The 17,426-nt window shown below is 38.6% G+C and overlaps 2 protein-coding genes across 3 annotated transcripts in view; one reads left to right on the top strand and one right to left on the bottom strand.

Annotated features, from left to right (window-relative positions):
- Positions 1 to 4,510: 4,510 nt before the first annotated feature.
- Positions 4,511 to 17,426, bottom strand: part of crybb1l3 (crystallin, beta B1, like 3) — a 30,920-nt gene continuing 18,004 nt past the window's right edge. Inside the window, exons 1-6 of one of the 2 annotated variants that reach the window (XM_061719288.1) lie at positions 8,416 to 8,542; positions 7,016 to 7,089; positions 6,798 to 6,916; positions 6,582 to 6,714; positions 6,030 to 6,172; positions 4,511 to 5,707 (exon numbers count right to left, since the gene is read on the bottom strand). In XM_061719288.1, the coding sequence (XP_061575272.1) occupies positions 5,539 to 5,707; positions 6,030 to 6,172; positions 6,582 to 6,714; positions 6,798 to 6,916; positions 7,016 to 7,081 (630 nt within the window). In that variant the 5' untranslated portion in view covers positions 7,082 to 7,089; positions 8,416 to 8,542 and the 3' untranslated portion in view covers positions 4,511 to 5,538. Of the gene's footprint in view, positions 5,708 to 6,029; positions 6,173 to 6,581; positions 6,715 to 6,797; positions 6,917 to 7,015; positions 7,090 to 8,415; positions 8,543 to 17,426 lie in introns of those variants that run through there. The other variant, XM_061719289.1, reaches the window with a different exon arrangement.
- Positions 12,359 to 15,326, top strand: cryba1a (crystallin, beta A1a). The gene is made up of 6 exons (XM_061719291.1): positions 12,359 to 12,513; positions 12,968 to 13,032; positions 13,151 to 13,269; positions 13,585 to 13,726; positions 14,095 to 14,237; positions 14,775 to 15,326. Exons 2-6 carry the CDS (start codon positions 12,994 to 12,996, stop codon positions 14,920 to 14,922), a joined length of 591 nt encoding a protein of 196 aa, XP_061575275.1. The 5' UTR covers positions 12,359 to 12,513; positions 12,968 to 12,993; the 3' UTR covers positions 14,923 to 15,326.

Raw genomic sequence — 17,426 nt, 5'->3', positions numbered from 1 at the left:
TGTGTACAGTTATTGGGCTATCATAATTATTTGTTTCCCCATCTTTCATCTCAAAACCAAACAAAATTGAATGTCAAATATATTCAGTCATTTAAAAGCAACAAGGATAAGTGTAGCCTTACAGTACATCAATTCTTTATAGTGAGGGGTGTCTTTTGGTGCAATAAGCTTAAATTAATGACATATAATTGGGCCTAAAATAGATTTAACGTTCAGTGAAGGGGGAGAAAGTTATAAAACGACTCTCAGATGGATACAACACTTTAAAACATTGAAGCTAATCTTTTGAGACGTGACCACCAATAAAGAACTATGTTTGTTTCCTTTAATACCTTAAATTATAAACACTTTTTTGACCTATAATTAAAACGTTTGGTTAAGTTTAGCTAGATATCAAAGTTTGAAACCAATTGTGGGATGTAAATGCATATTTAAGTACTGTATGCTTAACAAAAGGACTTGTAAACTTCCTTCATTTGGCAAGATTGTTTAATCTTCATACAACTGCATCTCAGAACATGATATAATATGATTTTTGTATTACAACTTTGACCGGTTAAATTCCAAAGGACAACTTTCAACCCCTTCTTGTCTGTTGAAAAAGATGTGTTGTGGTAAAGGTTTATATCTGTTCCTGTTTTATTTTGAAAGCCTGTGTCCTTGTGTTTTAGTTCTGTTGTGACTTCCCTTGTTCCCATCTGCCCTGATTGTTTGCACCTCTGTAACGTCAAGTCCTGTGAGTATATCTTGTTTTGTCTTCCCTTTCTTCCCTGTTGGTCTTACTGTTTCTTGCCGTGGTAACCAATTCGTTTCTACTGTTTGCATCACGTATAGTTTGTTCTGTTTCTGTCTAGTTCGGGCTTTTTGTTTGTATTTTTTGGTTATCCTGGTTATGTAGTATCTTCAGTGAAATAATTTGGTTTGGAACTCCTGCCACCTTTGTCTCCTGCATTTGGGTCCTACAGGCTCAAGTCAGGACAAAATGCATATACTTATGGGGTCTGTCTTTTATAAGCAAAAGAGATTCTTCTTTTAAAAAAAAGACATTATTTGTAGAATAAATTGCATTGGAATGAAATTGCATGGACAAACCTCAAAATGTGTCTGTTTCTCCAAAATTATCAAAGCTTTTCTATGTAGAACATTATAGAATGTGATGGATTAGGTTAAACCACTAATCAGTTTACAGAGTAAATAAGCTCAGCATAAGCATCTACAGTAGGAGTAAAATGCAATACACATACTAATGCAGTAGTAAATGTAATCAAGAAAAGTTATATGTGAAGTTTAAGAAAAAAATGAGTATGAGTCCATACAACCTCAAGGGTTGCTTATGCCGTTAACTGACAAGAGTGCTTTACGCGTTCTGTTGACAGCACTTTAATATTTTCATTAAAAAAAATGTTTAAAAGCAGTGCAGTGTTTTCACATTGTTTTATGATTGTCTACAATTGAAGGTCCAATAAAAAGCTTGTCCAAACCATCAGAATCTCAGCCTGCATTGATAAACTAAAACTGAAAGTGAATCTTTGTGTCTAAGCGTGATATCCTTAAGGATCCAGAGCAACATGGAATCAAGTTTTATCCCTAACTATGTGGCTTTTTTGGTAAAAGAACATAATATATCATACAGTATATATTTTAAAAGATCTTTCAAATGTTATCCCCTTTGGACAGCATCAAACAAATGCAAATATTCAGCCTGCACCACAGAACACATGAGAACTGATGCTAAAAAAATTATTTTGGTGAACCAGAATGATGCTCTCAAATCTAAAAAGTATGCTCGTGATAGTAGTTGACAGTAATATTCCCCCATACAGGTTGCTGTTGTTGGGTCATAGGTTGGATTGGTTTCACCAAATATTGTCAAAAACTTTGATCCAGCTCACTGACTTAGAGATGAAACTCAATAGAAGTAATCGTTCCAAATCAAATAGAGACTCTTAAAATCAATATAGTTCACGATGAGTTTACAATATGATGTGGATAGAGATAATGTTGTTATTGCTACTTAAATAGATCTATCAGGTTCTTGCTGTTTAACATATTATTTTTCCTATTTCTGTGTATTTTCTGGGCTCACTAATTTGTTTGGTTTATCTTCCACGTTTGACAGGATAGTTGCTTTTTTTTTTTTTTCAAACAACCAACAGTAAATTTAGGTCATTTTTTTGGATGATATGGATATTTAGTGTTGGAAGGTTATGAGTATGGACATCAATTATGGTGTGAATAAGGTTATGAGTAAAATGTGTTATGAGTGTTTTATTTTTCATTTGACAGATGTTTATTTACATAAACTTGCAGATGTTATCTTTACAGAGAAACAAGGCAATGTTTCTGCGTTCCAACCCAGCAGCCTGGAGATCCCTGGGCCTATGGTGACCCTTAGCCTCTGAGCTAATAGTAATTGTTGATATCTTGATCCTAGTGATTACTGATTTAAATTGTCTCATGTGCTTTCTGAAATATACAAAAATAGGTAATATATCGGTATGCAAACCTCTGCTTTAAGCACACTCATAACAAGTATTCATGTTCTTTATGTCCAGATTTTGAATGTGCAAGGTTTGTTTTCTATGAATGTTTTTTAATAAAGTATACAATAGCTTGAAATGAAAACAATTATTTTAAGTCAATATAAGTACTGTGTTTCTAATTCATGTCCTAAGCTATTATTTTTACTCAACTCAACTCACAAAGCACTTCAAGAACAACATCGATGATCAAAGTGCTGAACACGAACATGAGGTTACAGAAAACATCACAATATTAAAAAAGATGTAAAAACAAATCTAAAGCATTCAAAAAGTAAAGCCACAGCAAACAAATATGTTTTAAGATGGGATTTAAAAACGGTAAGTGCATCTGCCTGATGTGCAACTCGTTCCACAGCCAGCGACTGAAAAAGCAAGGTTTCCTCGAGGCTTCCACCTTGACAACTAACAACAACTGATCTGCCAACCTGAGGGAGCGTAAAGGAGTGTACGGCTGAAGTAGGTCAGACAGATACTTTGGTGCAAGACCATGAAGACCTTTAAAAACAAATAAAAGAGTTTTAAAGGCAATTTTTAAATAAACTGGGAGCCAGTGAAGTGATGATTAAATTGGAGTAATATACACGTACTCTTGTTTTCTTGCACCGATTAAAAGTCAGGAAGCAGCGTTTTGAACTAACTACAATCGAGTAAATGATTTCTGGCTAACCCCAACATAAAGGGCATTACAGTAATTTAAACGTTTTGTGATACATGAATTACAATCTCAAAGTGGTGTTGAGAAAGAAAATGGTTAACCTTCGCCAGTTGCCAAAGGTGAAAAAAGCTGGGCTTGACCTTTGAACTAATATGTACATAGTTGAGTTGTACACCTAGGCTTGTTGGTGTAGATTTTTGAATATTTGCTTTAAAAATACAACAACATGTCGACATGCACCTTAAAGGCATCTCGAGGCCAAAATAGTGGCTTCAGTTTTTTCTTGATCAAAGGGTAAATAATTAAGTGACATCCATGTCTTCATTTCAGCAATACGCTCTATCAATTGTTAAGCATAGTGAGCTTTTTCATGTTTCAGTGGAATATACATTTGGCTGTCATCAACATAAAAATGGAATGAAATTCCATGCTTTTGGAGAACTGAGTGGAAGTAAGTATAATGAATAAAGAAGAGGGCCGAGAATGTAAGAGGTGCCCTGGAGCACGGATCTTAAATACTGGTCCTTGAGGGCCACGGTCCTGCATGATTTAGATGTTTCTCTGCTTTAACACACCTGATTCTAAATAAAGGTCATCATCGGCATGTCATCAAGGTCTGCACCAGTCTGATAATGACACAGTAATTTGTATCACAGAAAATACAAAACAGCAGAACCAAAACAACACAGTGACCAGCATTTGTGGCTAAAACAATGTCATTTAAAACCCTCAACAGTGCAGATTCAGTACTGTGATGGGTTTTAAATCCAGACTGAAACACCTCAAGAATGTTGTACTCTTCTACAAAAGTTATCAACTGGTCGTAAACAATTTTCTCAAGGACCTTAGAAAGGAAAGGGAGCCTAGAAATTGGCCTAAAGTTTCTTTCTTCTTGTTTTCTTAGGGAGAGAAACCCAACTCAATCAGCTAAGTCAATGCCAAAATCCAACAAACCCATCCCTTCTGCTTCTAAACAACCTATGATTGGGTGGGTCCATTACACATGTGGCCCAGGCAGCACTGGGACAGGGAAATTAACCAAATTGGGTTTCTGTTAACCCAGTAGTTTTTAGAGATTTGATTACATGACATACAAAGCCCCCAAAATCTAAAAAAAAATTGCATTTCACATTTTCACATGGTAAATATTTGTTTTGCTTTTGTATCAAGACATTTTTTATATTGTGAACTCATAAGGAAACTGTCTGCACAATTTTTCCACTGTTTTATTAAATCATACACTGGATGGGAACAGCTTGACCTTTAAAGGCAATACACAAAGGGTGAAACAAAGATTGAGAGGAGACCATCATAATGTCCATATAATGTTTTTTATTTAATTTGTTTCCATTGGAAAGTTGCTTTCCAGATGCCAGCATCCCTGAGAGAGTGTAAAATGCAAAATCTCTGAACAGTCCCATCAATGAGCTGAAACAGGCCAGCACAAAAGATATTAGCGTCAGTATACCACAACCCTGCACAACCTTCATCCTTTTGTCTACTTCACGGATGGGCAATTTTGGTCCTCGAGGGCCACTGTCCTGCATGTTTTAGATGTTTCCCTGCTTTGACACACTTGATTGAAATTAATGGTCATCACCAACTTGTCATCAAGGTTTGCACAACTCTGTTAATGATGCAGCCACTTCTAGACGGGTGTGATTAAATAGAAAAACATGAACCACAGTGGCCCTCCAGAGTTGCCAATCCCTGGTCTAATTACAGATCGTCTTCCAGTCACCCAGGCTTCCACCTAGTGATGAGGAGATAGTGCCTCCTCCTGCCTTGTAAACTTACTGCAGGGCAAGTACAGAGATGAGAGCTGTCCATGGTAGTACATGTTAAAGAACTGTCGATCCCTTTACTTAGAAATAAATAAATAAATAAATCAGTGGATCCCAAGAGAGGGGCAGTATTTTGCTGAACAGGCTCATCGGCATAATTTCAGCTTGAAACACATAGGTATGTAAATAAAAATCAAAGGGTTTTATTGCAAATATTATTATAACAAACTAATAAACACAAACCGTTAACTCTATTCATGCCCTTTATCCCCCCCTTCTTGTTCATAAATATAATATAATCTTTTTTTATGAGGTCTGTAGACAAATAGCTTTGCTATTGTTTTTACCAGCGTTACAGAAGAATTTATCATCCCATTCAGAGTCATTCACAGTTCTGCATACTTCCAAACTCTACCAGTAAAACAATAACAGTGTTGAGGAACCATTAGCTTCTGTAGCTAGTGGCTGGCTGAGAATTTCCAGAGGATGTTTAGCGCCGTAATGAGACCGAGCCTCTTGCTCTTCCCTCGTGTTAGCCTGCAGTTGGCAGACTCATCTAGGCGGTCAGCTCAAAGCAGCCCCGGCGGTGCGTCTGCATATCTCTCACCCTGCGGATGGACTGGATCTGGGGATGGTGGGCCCCCCATTCATTCCAGTGCTTGAAAGAGCCAAATTCAAGCACATACTGGAAACCACGGTAGCCAGGGTACTGGTAGCCAACCCAGCTGTGTAAAGAAGAGCAGATAAACAAATGTGGTGATGAAGCTGTACTTATTCATCAAATCCTGTGACCTTTCAAGTTTTCATTTGACGAGGATGGCCATCACAAAATGTACTTTTAATGTAGTCAAATGTGTATTTACGTCTGTATAGGAACCACTTTCATTGCACATAAGGACTTAAAGAATAAAATCCCCAAACTGCTGCCTATAATATCAAGAATCTGCATAACCAAGGTTTATTTTTTATGTGAACTCTGACCTTTATGTACCCACAACCTGCCATACAGATAAAAGCAGCCCTAAGAGACGATAAAAGATCACTTACGTTCCACCGGTGACTTGAATGCTGGCAACACGGTCCTGGAAGCCATAAGACCACAAGCTTGGAATATCTTCATCACAAACCTCCATCTTACGGCCCTCAAAGGTTGTGCATTCAAACAGGCAAATCTTGTGGTCCTGTGGGTCCTGTCAGAGAAATACTTCCTTTTTCAATAAGAAATAATACAAAAATATAATGTGCTCACTATTATGGGTTAGATTTTCGTCTGCTCTATGTCTTATTATTTCAGCCATCAAATACAGGTAACCAAATTCTCATCAGGATCAAGAATAAAAGAAGAATGATATGACTAAATTGAGCTTCTGTTCTGTGATATTAATGTGGGATTTTAAAATACCCTCTAATGAAATGTTTAGGGGAGAACCCTTGCAGTGGAATAATTATAACAATACAGATCTCCAGGAATTAAAAACATCTCTTTCTTAGCCAGTAAAAGATAGATGAGAGGAAACCTGAATTTGAGGTGTGAGTAGAGCCTGACAGCAGTATTGAAAGGACGTATTTACTGCTACAGAAGAAAAAAGAAAAACCTACCATTTTGACAGGCCTGACTGACATGATGCGGTCACATCTGTAGCTGTTGGACCATGTGTCCCACCGGGGGTACTCTCCCTTCTCCAGCATAAACATCTCACCACTCATGTTCTGCTGCTCATAACCCACCCAGCTGTGTTGCCAGAAACAGAGGAATTGTTAAGCGATTGGTACACTGCGCTGTAAAACACATGAATGGCAGGTTTGGTGACTTACGGCCCACACTCGACCCTGATGGAGCCAATTCTCTCAAAACCCTTCTCCATCAAGTTACGGGACTCTCCAAACAGGTCCATCCTACGGCCCTGGAAGTTCTCAAACTCGTAGAGGTATATCTGAAGGACAAAACAATCTGGTTAGCATTGATTTATGAAATTAATTGGTTTCTGTTTTTGTGTATTTTTTTCACCATTAAATAAATATTACAGAAGTACCTTGGAATTGCGCAGCCCTATGGCCGAGTGGCTGCCAATGCTGCCTTGAGCACCTGAGTGAGACATAATCAAATCTGCAGAGAGAGAAATCACACAGTCACCCAACCATTCTCAGAGATCACCAAGACACAAGGAAGCTACTGATTGCTGACTGTTGAAAGCAGCCCGTTCTTCAGTACTACAGCCATGTGTGGATGCAAATATTCCTCCAACTGAGTCACTGGAAGGACACTTGAGCCAACATTCATTTTCATTTGTTTGTGGTGGATTATGAAATTTGTCAGTATCACAGCTGCCCAAATGCTCTGAGCAAATGTCAAGAGCTGATGCAATCCCCAGACATTTACATGTAATAAAAAGTTGCCATAAAGGCATTCATGCTCCTAAAACAACCAAGATCAGCTCAGATAAATCTTTTGCCCAGAAAAGCAGATTTTAGACTGGATTACTGGATTTATTAGACCTTTGAAACTAATTTACAGTACTTACATCCAAAAACTGTGGATCAGCTCATTGATAGTGCCTTGTAACCACGCCCTACGGCCACACCAGAGGATACTACTGCCACAGACTGAAGTTCATCTCCACATCAATGGGGCAAATGAGAGCTAAAGACATGCAAGGGACTGTATTTCTAACTCCCGCCTCCATCTCGATCCCTGACCTGTACTGCTCAGTCCTGGACCTTCTGACGATCAGCAGAAATTACTTGGTGCCTTCTACTGTGATTCCATGCAATATCTCAAACATGTTCACAACAGAAACATGTATCCAGATCTGTCACCCTGCTTTGCTCTTATATAATAAAGTCCTGCCACAACCCTGTCCTCGGCTTCGCTTGTTGACTTCATCATTGTTGCTAAAGCTACAGATGTGCTGGAGCACCTGCAGGAATATGTACAACACTGAAATATCATGGTCCCAGAGTAGTCCTGTAGTGAAAACTCAAACTAGTGAAAGAGGGAAAAAAAATAACATAAACACCTTTCTGTTTCCTGTAAAAGTGCAGTATGACTGATCATTCCCTGTGTAAATTTCCCAGTACTTTTTCTGACTTTTTATACTATTCATTTGAGCACCAGAAGTAAATAACAATTTGTAGCACACTAATCTGTCAAAACCGGTCTTGATCCATTTTTTAGTTATAAAGAATTGATCAAAGGGTCTGAACCTCCCTCACAAATTTTACCTCAAAGAAATAAAAGCAGCTTTAAAACGTGAATTATCTCCTGTTGCATTTTATGTCAATATCCCAACTAATCAATCCAAAGTTAAGGTCTAAGCAAAAAGCCAGTCCTTGCTTGGTTGTCTCAGTCCAAGGAATGAGTAGATAAGCAAACAAAAATATCCCCGAAACAGTGCAGCTTAGAGAGTTAGGAGACCTCGGAACAGACACTTACAGTTACAAGTGAAAGCTGAAACAAGCTGACCTTTGGAGAGGGTGACGGACGCAGGCCTTGTGAGTGGGGATATATATATACATTCACATTGAGAGTGACACTATAGAGGCAAGATTCTGACTTCTCATTGGCTGTGAGCTTTTTGGAACATAGTGCGGGGTCAAAAGTCACACTGCTTATCTGTGGCAGAGTCGAGCTGAGTCAGCTGCCTGTTTTGTTGTCCACCACCATTGTGGCAGACTGGGGGACAGTCACTGCCATCAGCAGAAACTTTGCTTGCTGCTGCACACACACATACTCTAAACACTCAGTTGCTTTTGCAGCCACTGATCTCACAGCCTGGCCCTCTTTTTCTGTATATGTATCTTTTTTTCTATTTTTGATCTTTCCCATCTGTTATTCTTACCTGCTTTCCTATGATGAGTTTTTTCTCTTTACCCTCTGTCTTTCTCTTGTCATCACTGGTGCATGCAGTCTAATCCTTTGAGCCCTGGGTGTGTAATGTGCTGACTGGAGTAGCAGCATGAACCTCTTTTGTTTAGACAGTCGAGCGCTTTACACTCTTTAGATGAACATTTGATACACATTCTTTACATAGACATCACATACAAGCCAGTTGCATGAATGTGTAGCACATGTGTAACACATTATGTTCCTGTTGTGAAGACAGAAAAAGAGACAAATATGTTAAATCCTTTTTCCTGTATTCTCATTCACTCTTTGTTTGGGATTGTTGTTTCTTTCTCTGTTATGATAACTGGCTTTTCTTATAGTTTTGAAAAGCAGTCTCACACTGGGACAGGCAACATAAGAGGTCCACAAGAATCCTCCAACTTTCCTCTCACAGATAATTACATTAACTTTACCTCTTAACAATCCTCTGTGACAGCTGGGATAGGCTCCACCAGACTCTCATGACCCTCAGTAGGATGAAGCGCCTGTAGAAAATGGATGGATGCACGGATGAATGGAACTTAACTCATCCGTTTATTACCCAGGCATTGAGAAAAGAAACTGAGCTACTGCGCTTGTTTGAAGTACAACCTTAAAGTGCACTTTTACAACACGTGGTTGAAGCACTCTGCTTCTGTTATGAGTGTTGTTGCCGAGAAATTAATGCAATGCGTTCACGAGACAACGCACTTAAACAATAGGGGCACCATGGAGACAAATATAAGTGGATTCCTGATGTCTTTGATTTAGAAAACCTTACAAACTTTAGGACACTCAAGTCACTTTTTATTTTTATTTTTTAATGTAATCTTAACATTATTCAAGAAATAACCTCTACTTGTCACAATGTTTACCTGTTAGTATGTAAAAGGCCTAGATAGTCTGCCTTCTGTAGTGTGCCCCCTAGTGGAATCCTCTGGCAATAGCCAAGTCTGAGACCAATTACTTTCAATAAAACCATTTTGTGCAGTTTGGAAATTGACAGTTAAATGGTATAAAAAAAATACTTCTTTCGAACAAACAAATACAAATTAAGTTGAAGGCTTCAAAGAATGATTTGATTGTTCACCAATCCTTTAATTTGAGAACAGAGACTGGTAGTTAGGCTTGTGTGAGCTCTTAGAAGAAATACATTTTTTTTTTCAAAAGAGATAAAGTACAGGTAGGTGCAACAGTCTATTTATATTGAAATTTTATTGTAGAAAAAAACACAATTGTAGCATTCAGAGATGTTTAACTGAGAATGTAGAAACAGTGCGAACAACATGGTCAAATGTCACCGTCTACATACATATCTCCACATGTGTCAGAGCAGCAAATCCTTTGTATGTACCGTCCTTGTGAATGTGTTAACTGGCCGTTGTGTGTCTGCCTCTGTCCAGGACGATGTGAGAGCATGACTGGGAATCTGTGATTATAGGAGTGAGTGAAAAGACCAGATATGTGGGGTCAGTAGAAGTGGACATGATGCATATAGCTAACAGATGAAGTGCAGCACAGTTTGAGGAGAAGACAGTGAGTGAATTGGTACTAATCACATGTGTGTGTTAGAACCTTTAGTGTGCTGGATGTGTGTGTATATATATATATATATATATACATATATATATACATATACTGTACATATGCATACACACACACACAGTGGGACAAAAAAGTAAAAAGGGTAAAGTGAGGCCTGTAATTTTCATCACAGGTATATCTCAACTATGAGAGACAAAATGAAAAAAAGAAAATACAGTAAATCACATTTTCTGATTTTTAAAGAATTTATTTGCAAATTATAGTAGAAAATAAGTATTTGGTCTATAACAAAAGTTCATCTCAATACTTTCTTATATAACCTGTGTTGGCAATGACAGAGGTCAAACGTTTTCTGTAAGTCTTCACAAGGTTTTCACACAGTGTTTCTGGTATTTTGGTCCGTTCCTCCGTGCAGATCTCCTCTAGAGCAGTGATGTTTTGAGACTGTCGCTGGGCAACACGGACTTTCAACTCCCTCCAAAGATTTCCAATGGGGTTGAGATCTGGAGACTGGCTAGGCCACTCCAGGACCTTCAAATGTTTCTTACGAAGCCGCTCCTTCGTTGCCCAGGCGATGTGTTTGGGATCATTGTCATGCTGAAAGACCCAGCCACATTTCATCTTCAATGTCCTTGCTGAAGGAAGGAGGTTTTCACTCAAAATCTTACTTTACATGGCCCCATTCATTCTTTCTCTTACACGGATCAGTCGTCCTGGTCCCTTTACAGAAAAACATCCCCAAAGCATGATGTTTCCACCCCCATGCTTCACAGTAGGTTTGGTGTTCTTTGGATGCAACTCAGCTTTCTTTCTCCTCCAAACACGACAAGTTGTGTTTCTACCAAAAAGTTCTATTTTGGTTTCATTTGACCATATAACATTCTCCCAATCCTCTTCTGCATCATCCAAATGCTCTCTAACAAACTTCAGACGGGCCTGGACATGTACTGGTTTAAGCAGGGAGACACGTCTGGCACTGCTTTGTTACTTTGGTCCCAGTTCTCTGCAGGTCATTCACTAGGTCCCCCGTCTGGTTCTGGGATTTTTATTCACCGTTCTTGTGATCATTTTTACCCCACGGGGTGAGATCTTGCGTGGAGCCCCAGATGGAGGGAGATTATCAGTGTCTTGTATGTCTTCCATTTTCTAATAATTGCTCCCACAGTTGATTTCTTCACACCAAGATGCTTACCTATTGCAGATTCAGTCTTCCCAGCCTGGTCCAGGTCTACAATTTAGTTTCTCACGTCCTTTGACAGCTCTTTAGTCTTGGCCATAGTGGAGTTTGGAGTGTGACTGTTTGAGGTTGTGGACAGGTGTCTTTTATACTGATAACCAGTTAAAACAGGTGCCATTAATACAGGTAACGAGTGGAGGACAGAGGAGACTCTTAAAGAAGAAGTTACAGGTCTGTGAAAGCCAGAAATCTGGCTTGTTTGTAGATGACCAAATACTTATTTTACCGAAGAATTTACCAATTATGTCATTAAAAATCCTACAATGTGATTTCCTGGATTCTTTCCCCCCATTCTGTCTCTCATAGTTGTCATAGTTGAAGTGTACAGTACCTATGATGACAATTACAGGCCGCTCTCATCTTTTTAAGTGATAGAACTTGCATAATTGGTGGCCGACTAAATACTTTTTTATATATTCTGTATATATATATATATATATATATATATATATATATATATATATATATATACATACAGAATAATAACAGTGGAACGTTAAGATCAAGTTTTGTTTTTACCTCCAACTTTAATTCCAGATGTGTTTTCACCTTTGTAGTCAGTGGTCAGACGAGGATGATCTGTTTTCTGGCGTAGGCTGTGCCAGGACTCAGTCCAGCCCACTGGACATGGACCATTTGGAGCTTGTGCTTATTTGTACTGGGCACGGTGCCCTCCATCCAGTCCAGCTGCAGCTAACTAAAGCCCAGCAGCTCAGGGCCGAACAATAAATCGGATAGCAATGTGCTGACTCCCGGCCCGACCCACAGGCCCAGTTGCTTTCAGCACCAGCATGTATAAATAGGTCCATTTTCTCTGGGGCCAGGACATCGTTTTTGTGGAGGCCCCTGTGAGCACTGGACATCTATTCTTTGGGGCTGGTCAGGTAAGCCCTCCATCTCCTCAGACTGCAGGCTCTTGTAATTTAACATTTTTCTGTCTTTTCTGCTGAGTCACATAAAGGTATAGACTTGGGGCAGACATTCATACTGACCACGCTCAGTAAGGGCAAACGTGCATTCTGTCTACTATGTCTAGTGTAGGCTTGAAGTCGCCTTTGGCGTGTGCTTCAAAGCTCAAACATGTACAATGTCATGTGCTCAGTTTCAGAGATAATTCCACATTTGTGAATACAAATGCTATGATTAAACAATGAATTATTTTAATCTGTTTAAAAAGACATGCAAACTCAACAGTCTATAAAAGCATAACTTGATTTATAACATTACAAGCATGGCATGTACTGTAGCTGATGGCCAAAGCAACAAGTTAGGTTTAGCAGATAGGCTAAGTAATATTTTCCTCTGAACACTTGCATAAATATGCTTTCTGTTCTGCAGGTTAATCATCACTGATATACAGTAGCATGGCTCTGAATAATCCCAACCCACTGGGACCATGGAAGGTGAGTTTGGTCGTTTATTAACGAAAATTGGTTAAATTTTTTTTATTTTGTGCCTGGCCACATCAGTTAGCACTTTTGACATGTGTATACTAGATGCCTGTATTTGTGTCCTTTCCAGATCACAGTTTATGACCAGGACAACTTCCAGGGCAAGCGTCTGGAGTTCACCTCAGCCTGCCAGAACATCATGGAGTGTGGCGTTGACAACATTCGTTCCCTCAAGGTTGAATGCGGAGCGTAAGTCAAATATATGAAAGAAACAAACATACACACGTGAAAATGTTGCAGTAGTTTAGATTAAAACATATTGGTGCTACTTTGTTCATGCTGAATCTAATAACACATCAGTTAATGGTTACATTTAAAAGGTAACACCTATAATGATTAGTAATAGTTCCCTCATGCTAACTGAAAATGTACCATCGTGATGTTTGTTTAACATAGACAGGTTAGTACCTTGCTAAGATGTCTTCAGGAAACAACCCATATTTACTCTGTCTGTTTTACAAATATCCAAAGCTGTGAACATGTAACTGAGTGCTTGTGTGACAGCTGGACAGGATACGAGCACTCCAGCTTCTGCGGACAGCAGTTTGTGTTGGAGAGGGGAGAGTATCCTCACTGGGAGTCGTGGAGCGGCAGCAACGCCTACCACATTGAGAGGATGATGTCCTTCCGCCCCATCTGCTCTGCTGTGCGTTTTCTGGACTAAACTGTTTCTGGCTTTTCTCAGTCTGACTTTACAATTGCTACTTACTTATTTTATTCAAGTCAAAAACACAAAAAGAACTCAAATACATACAAAGTTTGAGTCAAACAGACTGTAGTGCAATGAGTCCTCATGTATATTATCAGAATTTAGAAATCTTAACCATTGTATGACTAAAATACTTTCTTTGACATCTGCAGGATAGACAGGGGAGAGATGTAAAACACAAATGTCTTAATTTGAGGGCAACTTCATTTTTATCTAAGACCCTCATCTTACTGCCACTTGACATCTACTGTGCAAAGCTACCAAAGGATCCTTGGTGCTCATAACTCTTTTTCATGTGCCCACAGAACCATAAGGAGTCCAAGATGGTCTTGTTTGAGAAGGAGAACTTCATTGGACGACAGTGGGAGATAAATGATGACTATCCTTCTCTGCAGGCCATGGGTTGGGGCAACAATGAGATTGGATCCATGCAAGTTCAGAGCGGCTCGTAAGTGTCAGCCTCTGAACTCAGACGACTAACTCACAACAGGCCTCTGACATGTGAAATATTGCTTAAATTCTGCAAATGAACTGCTTATTTTACTAACTTGGCACAAGGTAACATACATTTCGATACACAGTAAATAAATAAAAATCAGGCCAGTGCCACTACCTCGTGTTTATTGATATGCTGTATTGCACCAATAACTCCATTTGCTGCTACAATGACATCTAATTTATTGTAGCTAATATCAGATGTTATTAAATCAAATATTATCACTCTACTAAAGTTTGCATATTTAATTACTTATTGCATCTTTAGCAATTGTGAGTTTTGATGCATTACAGCCTGCATCATTCTTTCTATATGGAATAACATAATTGATTGAGTTTTAAACTGGCTTATTTATAACGGCAGTCTTTTTCTCCTTTAAATGTATTATTTTTTATTCTAAAAACATTTCATATCACGCAAACAACATTTCTATTTCTGGAGCTACCACACTGTTTTTTCTTCTCATTGATTATGTCTCTCCTTTTCCAGCTGGGTGTGCTACCAATTTCCAGGTTACCGTGGATACCAGTACATCATGGAATGTGATCGCCATGGTGGCGAGTACAAACACTACAGAGAGTGGGGCTCCCATGCGCAGTCCTTCCAGGTGCAGTCGCTGCGTCGGATCCAACAATGAGACTTGCGACCACCTCTCCCAACCTCTCACTCTTTACCTCCTCCACATCCCTTTCCTCCACCTCTTCCTCCCTTCACCCAGTCATTCCAGCACCTCCTGGTGCTTTACCCATGAGATGTTTACAGCGATTTAGTTTTGTTCTGTTGCCAAATGAAAATAAAGAAAAAGTGATGGGAAGAATTGAGAAGAGAGAGACAACAGCCACCGAACAAAGGCTCCTGACTGATGCCCCACTGAGGATAGAAGAGGCGTTAGGAGACCTGGAGAGGGCAACATGGTAGCCATGTGATTCACAGTCACTGCCCCTCACATTTGTGGGTACATGTGGTGCTCCCAGTCATCAGTAAAGAACAAATGGGCAACTTAAAAGAACCACAAATACAAGAGTCTGCTGCTGACCTGCACTTTTCTCAGTTGTGATTTATTTTCATTTGTTTGTTTGTGGGGACAGTTTATGTTGTGCTGCATTTCATCTAAAGCCACTTGACTGGCTTAATTTTATCATGTGCATTTATTGTGGGACATACTGCAAAACAAAACAAAAAACCACCAAAAAAACATATATTAAAAGATATTACATTTAGCTTGTTTAAAACACATGAAGCTAAAACATCCCCAATGTCGTTCCTATCAATATAAAAGACAATACACATTTAAATCAGCTGAACGAGTGCTTAGTGTGCACCAATTACACACATTGTACTTGCTTCATTGGCACAAACGCCTGATAATAGATAACAGTCAGACTCATCAATAAACTATGAATACGATTTATTTTCCTTTAATTCCTTAAAGTTTAACATCATTAAAATCAGAGCCCATGGGCAGTTTAGTATCTAAACAGAATTAATTTAGTAATTTTCAAACTGAAGTTAACCCCTCTGTAAGGTTCAAGGGGCCAGAGATATATTATATAGGGGTTCCAGCTTTTTCATGTTTCACATTTGATTCATCAGTGGGATTCACTCAATTACAGACACACCTTTTAGCCAGCGGGCCGAACTCAGTAATTTAGCACTAAAATGGTCTGTAGGTCAATAAGGACAGCCATGACACAAGGGTTTGGCCTTGTATTGAGGCTCTGTGACTCCTTTGTACTACTGTTCATTTTAACACAGCAATCAGGTTGAGTTTAATGTACAGCTTGAGTTCAGTTCCTGTAAATAATGGTTGAACCAGAGTCCAAACAATCTTTTATAATGTCTCCTTCTAAAAATTCTGGTAAACAATTAAAATGAGACATGTTAGGAACATATCTGAGATCATGCAAGTGGCAGGGACAAAAGCTCGATTTAAAAGCATTTTGAAGTCCTTTTGTTATTTTTTCCTGCTTTTTAGTCACCTGGAAGCTTTATTTGGATCCTCAGCAGTTTGGTTGCTATTTCATTTCATTTCAATTCAATTCAATTCAATTCAATTCAATTCAATTCAATTCAATTCAATTCAATTCAATTCAATTCAATTCAATTCAATTCAATTCAATTCAATTCAATTCAATTCAATTCAATTCAATTCAATTCAATTCAATTCAATTTTATTTATATAGCGTCTATTACAACAGAAGTTGTCTCTAGGCGCTTTCCAGAGACCCAGAACATGACCCCCCGAACAATTATTACATAAAGCTAACATAAACACTGGCAGGTAAAAACTCCCCTAGTGGGAGAAAAACCTTAAGCCAAACTGTGGCAAGAAAAAACTCCCCTTTAGGAGGGAAGAAACCTTTAGTAGGACCTGGATCATAAGGGGGGACCCTCCTGCCGGAGGCCAGCTGGGCCGAGAAGCTACAGTATCTATCCATAGTTGTCAATATTACCACAAGGTGTGAAGAGCGATTCCCTCACAGTTCCTATGACAACTCATGACCTTCCTTGCAAGCATTAAGAAGTCAACTAGGATCAAATAAGCTGGAGACTTACTTGAACTAATTATTAACTAAGAACTATTGTTTAGCTTTTTTATGTGATGGCTCATTTTTTATTTGTGATTTGCAGACATTCATATTTTCAACATTCACCATCTTTCAATATAGATTATGCAGGTTGCAGTTAAGTTAAGTTATGCAGTTAAACCAGACAAAACACTTCACAGAGAGTATTATTACTAGAGTTGTTTAAAAGGTCCCAACTTCCTGATGTGTATTGAAATGTCTGTCTCATGTTTCAGTCATAATACTACAACATAAAGACACAGTATATCTATGGAAGAGTATTAGGGCCATGCAGGAGAAAAAATATTTTGAGAGGGGAAGATATTTCTATTATTGTGCACTTCGAGAAAATCTTTTCTCAAGATTTCCACTTTATTCATGAAATTTTGACTTTTTTCTCAACATTTCACATTTTTTCTCGAAATTGTATTTCAACATTAATCTCGGCATTTCGACTTTTTTCTCGACATTTCAACTTTATTCACAAAATTTTGACTTTTTTCTCAACATTTCGACTTTTTTCTCGAAATTGTACTTCAACATTAATCTCGGCATTTCGACTTTTTTCTCTGCA

The sequence above is a fragment of the Cololabis saira genome, chromosome 4 (genome assembly GCF_033807715.1).
Source record: "Cololabis saira isolate AMF1-May2022 chromosome 4, fColSai1.1, whole genome shotgun sequence".
In the NCBI taxonomy this organism is placed as follows: Eukaryota; Metazoa; Chordata; class Actinopteri; order Beloniformes; family Belonidae; genus Cololabis; species Cololabis saira.
Note: the sequence above shows the minus strand (reverse complement) of the source record. Positions and strands in the feature narration are given on the sequence as shown.